A 14,570-nucleotide genomic window follows, 5' to 3' on the forward strand; every position below is an offset into this window, starting at 1 on the left:
GGTATATCACCTCCGGCGGGGTAGCTGTACCCTGTGCAGCGATGTCCCAGAATAACGCCCGCCTTAGAGTAGCCGCTGGTCATATTGCCACGAAAATGGATTAATTGCTAAGCCTTACTCAGGCTGACTACGGCTTCCGCTGACCAACAGGACACAAAGGTCAGGATCATCTGTTGAGTGAGTGCTCTCTGTTGGTGACCGGTGAAGATTGAACAGCACCAGTTCCAGAAGTGCCCCACCGCGACATCACCGTCCCCACCTGCCGTTTCGATGCTCTCGAGTTCAACCCCTCCATCCTTTTTCTGTACAGTTCCCCCACCCGTCTTCTCTTTCCATCCTTCTCTTCTCCTCTCCCCTTCCTTTTCCATTGCCCTGCTCTTGCTCCAATCCCCCCTTTTATTAAGTATACCCAGACAAGGCAGGTTTGATTACTAGACAGTACGGTGTTCTACCCATCCGGCACTCTGCAAAGCTCTCTGACCGCGGCTTTCCCCTCTCAACAGATACCGCAATCATGGGTTACACCGAGCTTGATCAATTGGCCATCAACACCATCCGGCTTCTTGCGGTATGCCTCTTCCTGAACTCCCTCTTCTTTTAGTTCTGTGTTTTGTGGTGCTCTTCGTAATCACCACGCGCCCCCTGGAGTTTGCGGAGAATGAGGTCACGGAATTGGGAGTCAGACGCTGCCGCCGATAAACTCAATCCATTGAGCCCTCATCGCGTTATTGTTTGTACACTGTTCGCTGCGATTACTCCGCTCCGGGGACCGAGTTGCACAGTGTCATTGATAAAAAGCGTTGGAATGACGTTATACTAACAGCATTCCAGGTTGATGCCACCGCAAAGGCGAACTCCGGTCACCCCGGTGCCCCTATGGGCATGGCCCCGGTGGCCCACGTTCTCTTCAACAAGTTCATGAAGTTCAACCCCAAGAACCCCGAATGGGCTAACCGTGACCGATTTGTCCTCTCGTATGAAGCCCATTTCTCTTGCGAGTACGATCTTCGCTAACGTGCTCGCTATAGCAACGGCCACGGCTGCATGCTCCAATATGCTCTCCTCCACCTTTTCGGATACGGCATCTCCATGGATGACCTCAAGGCGTTCCGTGTAAGCAACAACTCTATTCGTTCTCATACTGATCATCCAGGCCGTTAGTTAATTTATCAATTCTTATAGCAACTCGACAGCATTACTCCTGGTCACCCTGAGGCTCACGACACACCCGGTATTGAGGTGACCACTGGTCCCCTCGGTCAGGGTTTCGCCAACGCTGTTGGTCTGGCTATTGCCCAGGCTCACAGCGGTGGTGTCTTCAACAAACCCGGATACAACCTCTTCGACAACTACACATACTGCTTCTTCGGCGATGGCTGTGCTATGGAGGGTGTTGCCAGTGAGGCCGCTTCTACTGCTGGTCACTTGAAGCTCGGAAACCTCATTGCCATCTATGATGACAACCACATTTCTATCGGTGAGGTTGCAGCCGTCTTATATAACAGAACACTTGCTTACTCAACGGTTTTTCAGACGGTGACACCAAGTGTGCTTTCACCGAAGACGTCACTAAGCGCTTTGAGGCCTACGGCTGGCACGTCGTTTGGGTTAAGGACGGTGACAACGACCTCGAGGGCATCGAGGCTGCTATCAAGGAGGCCCAGGCCGTCAAGGACAAGCCCTCCATGATCCGCCTGACTACCACCATCGGTTTCGGTTCTAAGCTCCAGGGTACCGGCGGTGTCCACGGTAACCCTCTCAAAGCCGACGACATCGAGGGTGTCAAGAAGCGCTTCGGCTTCGATCCCGCCCAGAGCTTCGTCGTCCCTCAGCAGGTCTATGACCTTTACCACAAACACGCCGAAGAGGGTGCTGCCCAGGAGCAGGAATGGAACCAGCTCCTCCAGAAATACGCCGGCGAATACCCCAACGAGCACGCCGACCTTACCCGCCGTCTCTCCGGCAAGCTTCCTGAGGGATGGGAGAAGTCGCTTCCTGTTTACAAGCCTTCTGACCCCGCTATTGCCTCCCGCAAGCTGTCTGAGGCTGTCCTTGAGAAGATCCACTCGGTCATCCCAGAACTTTTGTCTGGTTCCGCCGATCTGACTGGCTCCAACAACACCCGCTGGAAGAACGCTGTTGACTTCCAGCCACCCGAGTACGGCATTGGTGAGTGGTCTGGCCGCTACCTCCGTTACGGTGTCCGTGAGCACGCCATGGCTGCTATCATGAACGGTCTTGCTGCATACGGTACCGTCATCCCTGCCGCCGGTACTTTCCTGAACTTCGTTTCCTACGCTGCTGGTGCTGTCCGTCTGTCCGCCCTCTCTCGCGTTCGTGCCATTCACGTCGCTACCCACGACTCCATTGGTCTGGGTGAGGACGGCCCTACCCACCAGCCTATCGAGACTCTCGCTCATTTCCGTGCTCTTCCCAACTGCATGGTCTGGCGCCCTGCTGATGGTAACGAGACCAGTGCTGCTTACTATTCTGCCCTGACTGCTAAGCACACTCCCTCCATCCTGGCTCTTACCCGTCAGAACCTGCCCCAGCTTGAGAACTCAAGCATTGAGGCTGCTCTCAAGGGTGCTTACCCTGTCTTCGAGGCTGCTGACGCCAAGGTTACCATCATCTCCACTGGATCCGAAGTCAGTATCTGTATCGACGCTGCCAAGTACCTGCAGGAAAAGCACGGCGTCGTGGCCCGTGTCGTCTCTATTCCTTGCTTCGAGGTCTTCGATGCTCAGGACAAGGAGTACAGACTCAAGGTCCTCCCCGACGGCATCCCCATTTTGTCTGTCGAGGTCTGCTCCACCATGGGTTGGGAGCGCTACTCTCACGAGCAGTTCGGTCTGAACCGCTTCGGTGCCTCTGGTCCCTACAAGGAGGTCTACGCCAAGTTCGAGTTCACTCCTGAGGGTATTAGCAAGCGCGCCCTTGCCACCATTGACTTCTATAAGGGTGTTCCCGTTCGGTCGCCCATCAACCGCGCTTTCCAGCAGATCCTGTAGACGTCTCGTTCTAGCGTCATGACTCGCTTGCATTTTCCTTCGACATCTTTCCTTGCTAACGAGTATTACATGGGTTATGGGGTGGCCATACGGAGAGAAACTCCGAATGCGTGGCACACTTGGTTTAATGTCCTACGAATTTCCTTTTGAGAAGAATAAAAGCCACCATTGAACTTATTTCAAGGTCTGGCCATCTCTGATATTTTTAGACATCTGCGAAAAGAATACCATCTATCTGTTCATATTTGCTCTCGGTCTTGAATACTTCTGGCTGAAAGCTTATGCGCATCCAGGAGTGAGTAACTGACGTAGTTTGACCTTTGGGTGTTGGTTTATATCCCGTTATCAGATCACCTAGTTTGGGTCCTAAATCCTCAATCCTCTCATAATATAGGACACGGAGTATAAAAGTATAGTGAAATAGATAATCACAGGAGAAATTCAGTTGATATGGTATTCTTTTAAACAAAAACAAAGATATGCTCATCTCATCTGAATCTAATTTCCCAAAGCCTTGCGAGCAAAGTTGGGCAGCACGAAGCTGGCGCGGTGGATATCCTGGTTGTAGTAGCGGCAGAGACGCTCCTCCTCTTCACGAGACCAGGTGCGGACGGGCTCCTTAACATTGCGGTTGGCATCCTTGCAACAAACCATGAAACCAATTTGACCGGATGGGTACGTAGGGATTGTGGTGTACGCGTATTCGGCGACAGGGAAGACCTCGTTGCAGGCCTTCTTGAGGTCGGCAATCAGAGGAAGGTGAAGCCATTGGTTTTCGGCTGTAACGGAGAAAACGTGAAACCCAAACCGATCCCGGGATCGGGTGGTTTGGGTCGAGACTTGGTTAGCCCGGGAACCCTTATATCAAAAATATCGTATAAGGAAAAATGGAAGAGAGAGAATAAGGGGAGAAAAAGTGCGGGCTAGGGCTATGGGAAGGCTGGGAGAGTACAAGACAACAAGAAAAAAACGAGAAGTCAAGGTATAGAGAAAAAGCAGATGGAGGCAGAATATAAAAAGAAAGGCGACGAACAACCTTGGGTGGTGATGACACCTCCATCACGTAGAGCGTCTCTGAGGAGCTCAAAGTAGGGCTTCTGGAAGAGGCTCTCGGCGGGACCCTCGGGGTCAGAGCTATCGGTAATGATGACATCAAATTCGTTCTGGCGCTGCTTGAGGAACTCAAAGCCGTCGCCGACGTGGACCTTGACGTTGGGGTGCTGGAAGCCGATGCTCATGCCGGGAAGGTACTTCTTGGAGACACGGATGACGGCCTGCAATGATGAAGCCCGTCAGCCTTTTGGCGACTAAATTGCATGCAGCGGCAGTTGCATATGTAGGTAATTGGCAAGGTAAGGCAGGAAAAAGCAGATTTTGTTACCTCATCAATGTCGCACAAGATGGCCTCCTCGACGGTCTCGTGCTTGACTACCTCGCGGAGGACACCGCCATCTCCACCTCCGATAACGAGGACCTTCTTGGGGTTGGGGTGGGAGTTCATGGCCAGGTGGGTAATCATTTCCTGGTAGCTGGAAAGAAAAAAACCAAGTCAGTCTCTTCGTCGCATGAGAGGTGTTTGTTTTAACGAGGGGAGGGGAAGAGGGGTACGGCATACGAGAACTCATCACGCTCGGTGCATTGGATGACGTTGTCAAGAACAAGAACGGTGCCATAGTCGCTGCTCTCGAAGACAAGAACGTCCTGATACTTGGACTTCTCGTGGTGGAGAATTTGGTTGACTCTGAGGTTCATGGCCTGACCAGGCCACATTTCAGACTGCTCGGAGAACCAGCCATCTGGATTAGATTGGGGTTAGTAAGGATACATGTTAACCGAAGTACTAAAAAGCAAAGTCTGGATACTTCAGATCGTCCTGAAACGGTGCAATGAGAGTGATGGTTTGGATTTACGTTGAGGGCGGGGTAGAGTACGGGCAGTGGGAGAAATATACATACCCTTGATAGTGGGGTGAGTGATCTCGCTCATTGTGATGAAGTTGAAAGACCGGAGGGAATAAGGGGAATAAGAGAGAATGACAGGACGCAGTAAAGCACTGGAACGGAGAGACAGAAGGAAAGATGAAGTTGAGGCGGAGAAGCGAGGGAAGACACGAAGAGCTGAGCGCATGGGAGTAGCGGGTGGGGGACCTCAGAAAAAAAGTATGTATTTTATCGACGGTCACGGTTGGGTATTTTGGTTACGGAGATTTCCTTGTTTGCGTTCCTACCCAATGGGAACATATCAATTCGCGCTTACACTTGCTGCATGGCATCAATTGATCATGCACAGTCCTAAAATTTACAAATGAAGTAGATTCTTGTCTTTGAGAAGTCAATATCTTCTCATATGTATGCGTATAAGTGAGACCATAGTACTTTCCTAAAGCGGAAGGACTTCCGCCAGGCGACCTCCTCTCAGACTCGGTGAACCGAACCAAACCGCTCTGTGGGGGTGATTCGAGAATATCGTGGTGGTAGTATGTTTCTTCGAAAAGGGCAGGATGTTGACGAAGATAGTGGGAGGGGAACCGTTGGCAGGATCGTTCTGAGGCCTCATTTTATACCTTGCAAAAATAGGTTTGACAAAGAAAATTGCAACTCGTTCGATTGCTTCTAGTTACTGTACAGTGCAATCCCAGCCTCAATCAATCGCTTGCTCTGCATAACTCCTACAGGACAATGTCCTCTACCAACATCCATTCCTTACAAGAAAGCCGCTTATTCATCACCGCCCTCAGCGAGACGGCCGGGCTTGGAGTTGAGATACTCATTGCTATATCGCGGGATAACAGTCAGCCAATTGATGCCTCGCGAGTGTTTCCGAATAACGATAAATGATATCTAGAATCTGCCAGAAATTCAGGATTGCGTACCGCTCAATAGCCCAGTTCATTGCAGCGTAGGCGGCAACGAAGGGCGGAACAACGTAGAGGACCTGGTGCCTGAAGCGGCGAAACGTGTTGAAGATGGCGGCATGAGCAGCGCCAGCGAGGGGTCGCTGACGGTTAGGGGAGAGAGCGTAGGAAGTGACGCGCTGGGGGGTTGGGCAACCTAGGACGTATACGAATCAGTATGCACTTGTCCATTGCGATAATATCTATGTCGACTCAAGAACGGGCGGATTGTCAAGAACGCTGCATTGGGACCACTGGCTGGTATATTCTGGGGTAGTCGCATTCGTTTTACAGGGGTCGAGGATTGGGGTTGAGGATTGAGAGACATACCCATGTCACCCCAGCTGCCCATAAAACTATATTACAATGCAGTTAGCATCTGGATATATAAAGAATGCAGAATGTAAGCACGAAGCAATGAGATTATTGAAACAGCAATAAGTGCAGTATCTCGGCAAGACGAGGCAATCCAGGAAGTAACCGCCGGAATATCCACGGCATCCTAACGCGCGGACACCGGAACAGAGGAAGACTCACACTCCGTTCTTAGGATCCAAGTGACCACCCATTGTGAATGTATAAGACGAAACGAACGAGTTTGGAAACGCGACGTCGAGGTAAGGATGAGGTATGACAACGAAAGAGAAGAATTGACGTTTCTCTCGGTCTGAGTCGGGCGAAGTTGGAGCGTCCAGGCGCTAGTCCATTTCGGGACAGGCTCGAAAAGCCCGCCGCCCGCAACATCATCCGAAAGCTCTCATCAGCAGCTCTTCAAGCCAAGCAACTGCACACTAGCCCTCCACAGTACCTGAACCATGGCGGCTAACGGTCTTTATAACCTCCAGCGCCTGGCTATTCCCATAGGCCTGGGAGCCATGGCAGTCAACGCCTCCTTGTACGATGTCAAGGGTGGTACTCGAGCAGTTATCTTCGACAGATTGTCTGGTGTACAAGAGCAAGTCGTCAACGAAGGCACACATTTCCTGATCCCATGGTTGCAGAAGGCGGTCATATACGATGTCCGTACCAAGCCTCGCAACATCTCCACGACCACTGGAAGCAAGGATTTGCAGATGGTCAGCTTGACCCTGCGAGTCTTGCACCGTCCCGAAGTCCCGAAACTGCCAGCTATCTATCAGGTTCGTACAAGCCTTCTCATCCCAGCTGCCACTTTCCGGGCTAATGTATATCTCTTTTAGTCCTACGGTACGGATTACGACGAGCGTGTCCTCCCTTCCATCGGAAACGAAGTTCTCAAAGCCATCGTCGCTCAGTTCGACGCCGCTGAACTCATTACCCAGCGCGAGGCTGTCTCAAACCGCATCCGCACAGACCTGATGAAGCGTGCTTCGCAATTCAACATCGCCCTTGAGGATGTCTCAATCACCCACATGACCTTCGGGAAGGAATTCACGCGCGCCGTCGAGCAAAAGCAGATCGCACAGCAGGATGCCGAGCGAGCCCGCTTCATTGTCGAGAAGGCCGAGCAGGAGCGCCAGGCCAACGTTATCCGAGCTGAGGGTGAGGCCGAGAGCGCCGACATCATCAGCAAGGCCGTCGCCAAGGCCGGAAACGGCCTCATTGAAATCCGTCGTATTGAAGCCAGCAAGGATATTGCACACACCCTCGCCAGCAACCCGAATGTCACATATTTGCCAGGTGGTGAAGGCAAGGATGGCGGGAAGAGCACAAGCCTTCTGCTAGGGTTGAGGAGTTAATGGGTGACCAAAATTTGAGCTCATGTATCTTTTTTCATGCGATTAATTGTGTTTTTACCCTATTTGGTTGGACCTGGGCGTGCATGGCACCACGGCGAATTGTTGATGCTGGTTGATGTCTTTTTATATGAACTGTAGCAATAACATACCTATTCCTCTCTGTAAAGTGTGTTTACCCCCCGATATTGCGATTATGGCTTTTCAGCTACATTGGGCGGTTAATCATAAGCGTTGTATACCTCAATCACTTAGCAACTCATGTGATGTCGTTTAACGGCCTTCCTTAACTATTGCAGATAGTTGCTCATCGCCTCAAAATCCTAATTACAGCAATGTTGTAGATGAACCCTTGGCTACGCTGCCGCACATAAATCCGTGACTTAGGCCTTACATCGATCATAATACGTACATAAAGGACGATACTACTCTAGTCGCCTATAAACATGTATCTGGAACCTCATATCTTCTAACCCCGCCCCCTCCCCAACATCATACCACAGCCTGCTTGCATCCCTTCGCCACCACCTCGAGTCCTGACTATACAGTTTTTCCCATTTCCCCTTCGTTACAGACAGAAGCGTATGATCAAGCAAGAACTTCATAGGGTACTGTCTCTCCTGCTGCTCGCCCGTGCTCTTGTTCAGTTTGAGCGTCGAATAGCTCCCCGGGCTGTCAACGACTAGGAGGATTGTGCCCCGTTCTAGGAGGTCCGTTGTCCGGAGAAGAAAAGATGTAGCTTTCGACATGGAGGTTGAGAAGAGCTCGTTTAGTGTGAACATAAGTGTGACTATGTTTGTCCGTTGGGATTGGAATAGGGAAGCGAGGTCTGGGTCCGAGAGAGTCAGAACATCGAAGCGCTTGAAGTCGACGGTGAAATGGCTAGGGTGAATTCGATCTCCTGAGGGAGTTGAAATTGGGAGGAGAGGCGCAGGATGAGATTTTGAGCCTATGACTGTAGTTGATAAGATAGTTGAGGATAGGCGCTTCACGACAGTTGACCAATCGGCGATATCGACAGCCGTGATGGACAGACTGGAAGATGTATCTGATTGTTGGACCGTTTGTTCCTGACTCGGCATGTTCCTTGTACCTCCGCCACCTTGATTATCCTTTCTATCATCCAGAGCAACTGCCTCAAGGGCATTCGGCAGCATCTTCTGAGCCCCAGCTATAACACCATCATCCATCAAATCCCTCCAGGCTGCTGCAAGGGCAACAATTTCCGCACCTGCACCACCACCAATGCAGACAACATGCGTCGGACGCAAAACGGACTCATCTTCAAAAAGGATCTTGATTAAAGACTTAAACAGCCCCGCATACCCCAGAGCCCTCGCCGCACTCCATCTCAAAGCATAAGCCCTAAGTAACTTCTCATCGGCGTCTGCAAAGGCAGAGTCAAAGTCCCGATTGTAGAGGTGCGACTTGATGGTCTGGATAAGGGACTTGGTGTCAAGCGGCTCTTCTTCTTTTTCCTCTTGTTTTTCTTCTGCATCTGGATTTTGATCTTGACCTTGAGTTTGAGCTTCAAAATTTAAGGAGTTTGACGAAGTAAGCAATGCAGCCCTGAAGACATTCAGGAGTAACTGCTGCAGCGCTATGGGGATTGTGTCAGACACATCAATCTGGTTTCGGTCCTCGACCAGTTGGTGTCCCTGCTGGTCCTGGACTTTGCGGCGAGGATGAGATGCCGCAGAATTCTTCCTGTCTGGCTGCTTCCCCTCACGGCCCTGAGAGCCTTTAGACTGTTTGCAAAAGCTGCTAGATCTAGGAGGACTCATTTTCATATATAGCAAGAGTTTTTGGCCGTAAACTTTGGTTGCGGAGGACTTAAGGTACTGCGATTCTCGGCGTCGCAAAATGGTGGATTTTTGCCTGAAAGCCCGTACTTGGAACAAGTGGAGAGATTCCAGAATGCCAAAGCAACTTTGCCTGTGAGAGCCCGGAAGTATTGGGCTGATCAGGTATCGTAAAATGTGAGGGATATGCACAAGACCATTGACTGCTAATTCTTATGATAGTGGACGTTCACAAAAGTGCCATGACTGGGGATCGAACTCGGAACTGTTTAGTAGTATATCAGTCACTAGTAAGCCTAACCAAGTTGACGGGTGTGTGGGCCTAGCTCAGAATCCATTTCTTGCCTTTTACCAGAGATGGCCGTGGGCCACGCAAAATACCCTACTACCTAATCTTTGGAATCATCTATCGACATAGTCGTCGATTGTTTTTTTGAAATTTTAACTTTAACTTCTAAAGTACTAGGCTATGTAGTTCAGCAGTTTATTTTTTTCCCTAACATCTACGTGAACTCGGACCCGCAGGATGAGAAACGAGGGCGTGTGATTACCGCTTGAGTGTGTGTGAATACCAGCTCCCCTGCAGACCTCCAGTGAGAAACAGGGCCACATCAGTCTACTGAGCTTGGTGACTCGAAAGATACTGATTGTTGAGGCACGGGATGTGGATTCAATTGAATAACCGCTCACGGGTCCTATTTACTTCACAGCTAACTAACAACTTCCAAGCGGTTCTAGGAAGGAACAACCCGGAATCCGATACAGTCGCGTTAATCGGCAGAAATGTTGCAAATGAGAATAACGGAGATGATTAAACAAAGGACTGTAGGGAGAGAAATCGGCTTAAAACGACAGCTCAACACGATAATAGATAAAATGTGCAACCGGCCATAACGAGAGACAGTAAAGAAGTATCATACCCTTACGCTTGAAACAACATGCCAAGAAAAAGAGATTCGTCAGGTATCCCAACAATCGAAGGTAGACCGGTTGAAAGAAGATAAAAAGGGTAGGGAAGAAACAGCAAGATATAGCAAAGTTCGAGATCTGGTACCATCAAGACCATGTCGAACAAATCATAATGGGGATACTATGTACAATTGTCGATTTTTTTCTGCAAACAGCATTTCGCTATGAACGCAGCTAATCCTGGTCAGCCAGTTCATCCAACTTCTCTTTGTCCTTTATCCGCCAGAAATGCATCAATCGACTAATTCGGCGACCCTTCTTCTTAGCCTTCTCCCGTTCATCGCCCGGTGGCTTCTCCTCATGACTCAACTTGCTTCTTTCGGCGTGCGGCCCTACAACAAGTTTAGAGAGACTTGCAAGGCTCGACCGTTTGGAGGTAGGTTGGCTAGATCGACGATAAACAGCAGCAGAAAACGATGCAGAACGATCCGTCGATAGACGAGGTCGTGTGAAGAAAGTTGCAGAAACACGATTTAGGGTATTCGTCATTGTGGAGGCGCTACTAGTCAGTGAAGGCACGTCCTCAATAGATGCATGAGGAAACGGATCGGTAGTCGATGACGTAGTTATTGAACGAGGAGCTTCCGGGGAAGGGGTGAATTCGGAAGATGGGAACGAAGAATTAGGGTGGGAGGCGCCACCTTGAAGAGAAAACGGGGGGATCGCGCATAGTTCAGTGGGAGACGTCACAGGCCGACTATCAGCAGGTAAGAAACGCGGGGAAACCTCTGGGCTAGGAGGGACTGGCGCTCTCCTTTGCCACTCGTCATATTTGGCGGGTTCCAGGCCTGTTTTAAGCTGGCTAGGGAACGACGTTGTCAAATTTCCAGGCTGATTGGAGTAGAACCGTTGATCCGATTTGAAGAGGCCTTGGAATGGGGTTGCGACAGTAGCTGATGTTGCATCGCCTGCATCGGGATTCTGGATCCCAAGTCCTGTATTCTCTCCGCTGGCGGATTCATCTGTAGCTTTTCCAGTCAGAGTGTCAGAGCTCTCTGCACTTTCTTCTGACTTATCGTCCTTGGATTCCGTGAGAGTAGCTTGATCTTGTAAATGTTCTTCGCTATCTTTACCGGAATCACTAGTGGCTGCTAAGAAGGCATCCTCCTCCTCTTCATAGAAGACGTCTGGATTCTCCAAGGAAGAGGTAGTTGGAAAGCGGTGGCTCCCAAGAAACGCTCGATCGAACGGAGGCATTTCCGGTGCGCTTTCAGCACGCCGGTGATACCGCATTTCTGGGCCAACAAACTCGCCGCGCCGTCCGCCACTATACATTCGCTTAGTTGCTGCAGAGAAACCGCTTTCTGGAACACGACCGGAGCGTAGATCGGGCGTATTAAAAGGTCCAAGGGCCGCATCCAGATCAATCACAGGACTCGTAGTATCGGGCGTCGTAACCTGCTCATAGAAGCTTCGTGGTTTCCACGAGTTCTCGAGAGATGCCCACGATTCAGTCTCACCGGTGGTCTGGTTGGAGTCGGGATGCGCAGGGTTGGTAGGTGTCCGAATTACGACAATATTGTCATCGTCGAATTCCACATCCAAGCCTGAGCCGAAATCCGAGTTTGTTCGGGTAAGTGCAGGAGGAGTTACTTTATTAGAATTGCTCTCTATGTCGTCTTTCTTCGAATCGTGTGATTTTCCTTTCTTGATTAGAAGAGACCCAGCCCAAGACCGAACCTTCTTTTGCCTCTTTTTGCTTTTTTCCTTCTTTTTCGAAGTGAACGAAGGCGAGCCCGATGCCTCATGCACATCATCGGCGTTGGCGTCAGATTCATCGTCTGAGGAAGATATCCTTGGCGGGAAAGATCCGTCGTCCTCAGCATGACTCTTCCTGAAAGCCGCAATAAGAAGGTTAGAGGACATGCTTTTATGTGAACGAGAATGGCCTGCCGCCGAGTTTGGCCGCTTGGTTGGTGAGGAGTTATCAGTCATAGTGCTTCCGCTCAGTTCGAGCATCAAAGAAGCATCCGCAGTTCTAGGTCTAGGCCTAGGTTGCTGGGAAGCAGCTGAAGATTCGGCCTTGGGTGAAGTAATGGCGGTATCACTCTTTCGAGCGAGAACACTCGAGCGCGTTGCATTTTGAGATTCAGGCGCAAGGAATGAAGTCGGAGTACACAGACGTGGGTTCTCGAGTCGCTCATTCTTGGGAATTTGCGAACTTGGAGACGCTTCATTCAGGTTTAACTGGGGCGATGCTGGAGGTGTTGGCCGAGACAGAACAGTCGCTGAATGGGGTAATAGCTGAGACGGTTCGAGAGACGGCCTACGCTCCCGCGTCATATCCGCCGATGTGCAAGGGGCGCTCTCGACGTAAGGTTTGAGGTCGAGGGCATTCGAAATAGCCGTAAGGTCGACACTGGAAATAGCCGCTGAGCGTCTATGAGCGTGCCGGCGCCTGCCGCCTGCACTAAAACCAGGGCCAGGTGGAGGCAACTTTAAGGGTGCCATTGGAGTCTCATCGCTTGTCTGGCCAGCGGCGGTATTCCCAGGAATAATCAGCTGGTCACCACCAACGAACTCACTGTACTGCCGACGATGCCCGCTCATACGGCTATTAGAAGGCGCTGGCGCTGGCGCCTGGTTCGAGCCCACCGAACCTGGATTGAACGAAAAGGCTGGAAGAGGCGGTCGGCCATTTGTTGTTGTATCTAAATCTTGCTTGTCTGGTTCGTCGTGGTCTCGTGCTGGGAAGACGAAGGGAGGGTTTGGCAAAGGTGTAGACATGGTTAAATTACGACGGTGTCCGCTAGGGGCCGGATCCGCCGAGTCGAAATAATGGGGAGGCGATGGAGCAGTCTGCGGTTGCAGAGGTAGAGATATCGACGCCATTCTTCAAGTCTGGACGCATCAACAGACTCAAAGCAACGCCAGCCTCAGCTGTCAGATCGCTATTCGCTAACGAATAGTCGTTTTTAGTTGGTGTAGTGATCTAACGTCTGAGGACCTCCAGACCAACGTGACTTCCCCTCCAGTGACTGGAAAGCCCAAGTTCGTCTGGAGGTCTTTAAATCCACAAGAATGACATTGAATTTCCTCAAACCAGGCCGACGTACTCCAGAGTAAACACCGACCACGACCGGGAGGAAATCTCTGGGCTCAGTAAAGAAGGAAGGAAGCGGGAAACGATAGCTCCGGATATTTCGCTGAACCAAAAGAACCGATTAAATCATACGGCGAGCACAGCGACGAGGAGTCGTATCGAAATCGACAAGCAGTACGAACGTCAAGAGCGAGCGAGGGTCTTAAGGAGTGGACGGCCACGGAAACCGGGCCAGAAAACGAAGAATATCGGATGGGCGGGACTGTCAAAACAAAAAGTAATAGCAAAATGTAAATAGAAGAGCAGTCGAAGGTAAATGAAGGGAGGGAAAGGTAGGAGAGAGCGCAGACGATGGGGAGGATGGGAGGGTGAGGTTTAGGTTGAGGTTGAGAAAGCCTTAGGAAGGGGAGATCCAGGAAAGGCTGCAATCAGGTTGAATTGGAGACGGTGCCTGAGGCCGCCTAGTCGAGCTTTAGTCCCACTCACTAATTTAGCACTTACGGGCCCGGTACAAGCGGTCTCCATTTTGATCGTCCCTTAGCCAGTCAGCGACGCCGAGCAGCCGCGATAAATGAACCATCCAGGATATCAGTTTGTACCGCTGGCTTGGCCTTGTTAATTATTATTGACATTATACTAATATTACTTGCTAACAGCAAAGTCAACAGCTGAACCCGACGCCGGCTTGATGGTTTGCCGGGCATACCATGCGGCATTATTGAAACCACAGTTTCCCGTCTGGGTCAGCCCAGCCCACTATTGTGTGTGTGTGGAACTGTGGGCAGTCTGGACGTCATTGACGGCTCTGCAGGGAGTATGGTAACTCGCCACCACATCCAGTTGAGGACAATAATAATGCTGTTAAGTGTGGAATAGAGCCACAAAGGGAGTCAAAGCCGAATGCGGTAAGTCCGATTTGATCTTCATATGGGGATTCAAGCACGAATAGTATTACAAAGGAGCTGCCCAATAAGTACTCCAATTGGGGACCCTTTATGAGAAGAAAACATCCTTCGCAGGGATAGCTGTTCGGGGTACCTGATCGGCCAGGTTATGGCCGCTTGGAGGCAATTATCCTGCGCTCAGTCCAAAAATCACATGTACCTATGTACGGAGGCGTGCACCAAAAGTTTTTGC

At 50.6% G+C, this 14,570-nt stretch overlaps 6 protein-coding genes across 6 annotated transcripts, besides 1 other annotated feature; 3 read left to right on the forward strand and 3 right to left on the reverse strand.

Annotated features, from left to right (window-relative positions):
- Window positions 1–14,570: part of a sequence feature (contig 1.10 1..175166(-1)) that runs on past both edges of the window.
- On the forward strand, window positions 374–3,472 carry tktA (transketolase TKL1). Its single transcript, XM_050613339.1, has 6 exons — window positions 374–438; window positions 504–568; window positions 832–974; window positions 1,029–1,113; window positions 1,183–1,477; window positions 1,534–3,472. The coding sequence occupies exons 2-6, from the start codon at window positions 515–517 to the stop codon at window positions 3,009–3,011; spliced, it is 2,055 nt and encodes a 684-aa protein (XP_050469164.1). The 5' UTR covers window positions 374–438; window positions 504–514; the 3' UTR covers window positions 3,012–3,472.
- ANIA_00687 (spermidine synthase) lies at window positions 1,613–5,120 on the reverse strand. Its single transcript, XM_653199.2, has 5 exons — window positions 4,967–5,120; window positions 4,627–4,807; window positions 4,393–4,540; window positions 4,048–4,285; window positions 1,613–3,790 (listed from the first exon to the last, which is right to left on the reverse strand). The coding sequence occupies exons 1-5, from the start codon at window positions 4,995–4,997 to the stop codon at window positions 3,510–3,512; spliced, it is 879 nt and encodes a 292-aa protein (XP_658291.1). The 5' UTR covers window positions 4,998–5,120; the 3' UTR covers window positions 1,613–3,509.
- phb1 (prohibitin subunit PHB1) lies at window positions 6,706–7,622 on the forward strand (the record flags this gene model as incomplete). The annotated part of the gene is made up of 2 exons (XM_653198.2): window positions 6,706–7,043; window positions 7,104–7,622. The coding sequence occupies exons 1-2, from the start codon at window positions 6,720–6,722 to the stop codon at window positions 7,620–7,622; spliced, it is 843 nt and encodes a 280-aa protein (XP_658290.1). The 5' UTR covers window positions 6,706–6,719.
- ANIA_00685 (25S rRNA (uracil2843-N3)-methyltransferase) lies at window positions 8,013–9,403 on the reverse strand (the record flags this gene model as incomplete). Its single annotated transcript, XM_653197.2, has 1 exon — window positions 8,013–9,403. The coding sequence occupies one exon, from the start codon at window positions 9,401–9,403 to the stop codon at window positions 8,045–8,047; it is 1,359 nt and encodes a 452-aa protein (XP_658289.1). The 3' UTR covers window positions 8,013–8,044.
- Window positions 10,504–10,983, forward strand: ANIA_10114 (uncharacterized protein). Its single transcript, XM_050613340.1, has one exon. It carries the CDS (start codon window positions 10,619–10,621, stop codon window positions 10,826–10,828), a length of 210 nt encoding a protein of 69 aa, XP_050469165.1. The 5' UTR covers window positions 10,504–10,618; the 3' UTR covers window positions 10,829–10,983.
- On the reverse strand, window positions 10,504–13,117 carry ANIA_00684 (putative cell wall proline rich protein; the record flags this gene model as incomplete). The annotated part of the gene is made up of 1 exon (XM_653196.2): window positions 10,504–13,117. The coding sequence occupies one exon, from the start codon at window positions 13,115–13,117 to the stop codon at window positions 10,565–10,567; it is 2,553 nt and encodes an 850-aa protein (XP_658288.1). The 3' UTR covers window positions 10,504–10,564.

This window comes from Aspergillus nidulans, chromosome VIII, assembly GCF_000011425.1.
Source record: "Aspergillus nidulans FGSC A4 chromosome VIII".
Lineage (NCBI taxonomy): Eukaryota > Fungi > Ascomycota > Eurotiomycetes > Eurotiales > Aspergillaceae > Aspergillus > Aspergillus nidulans.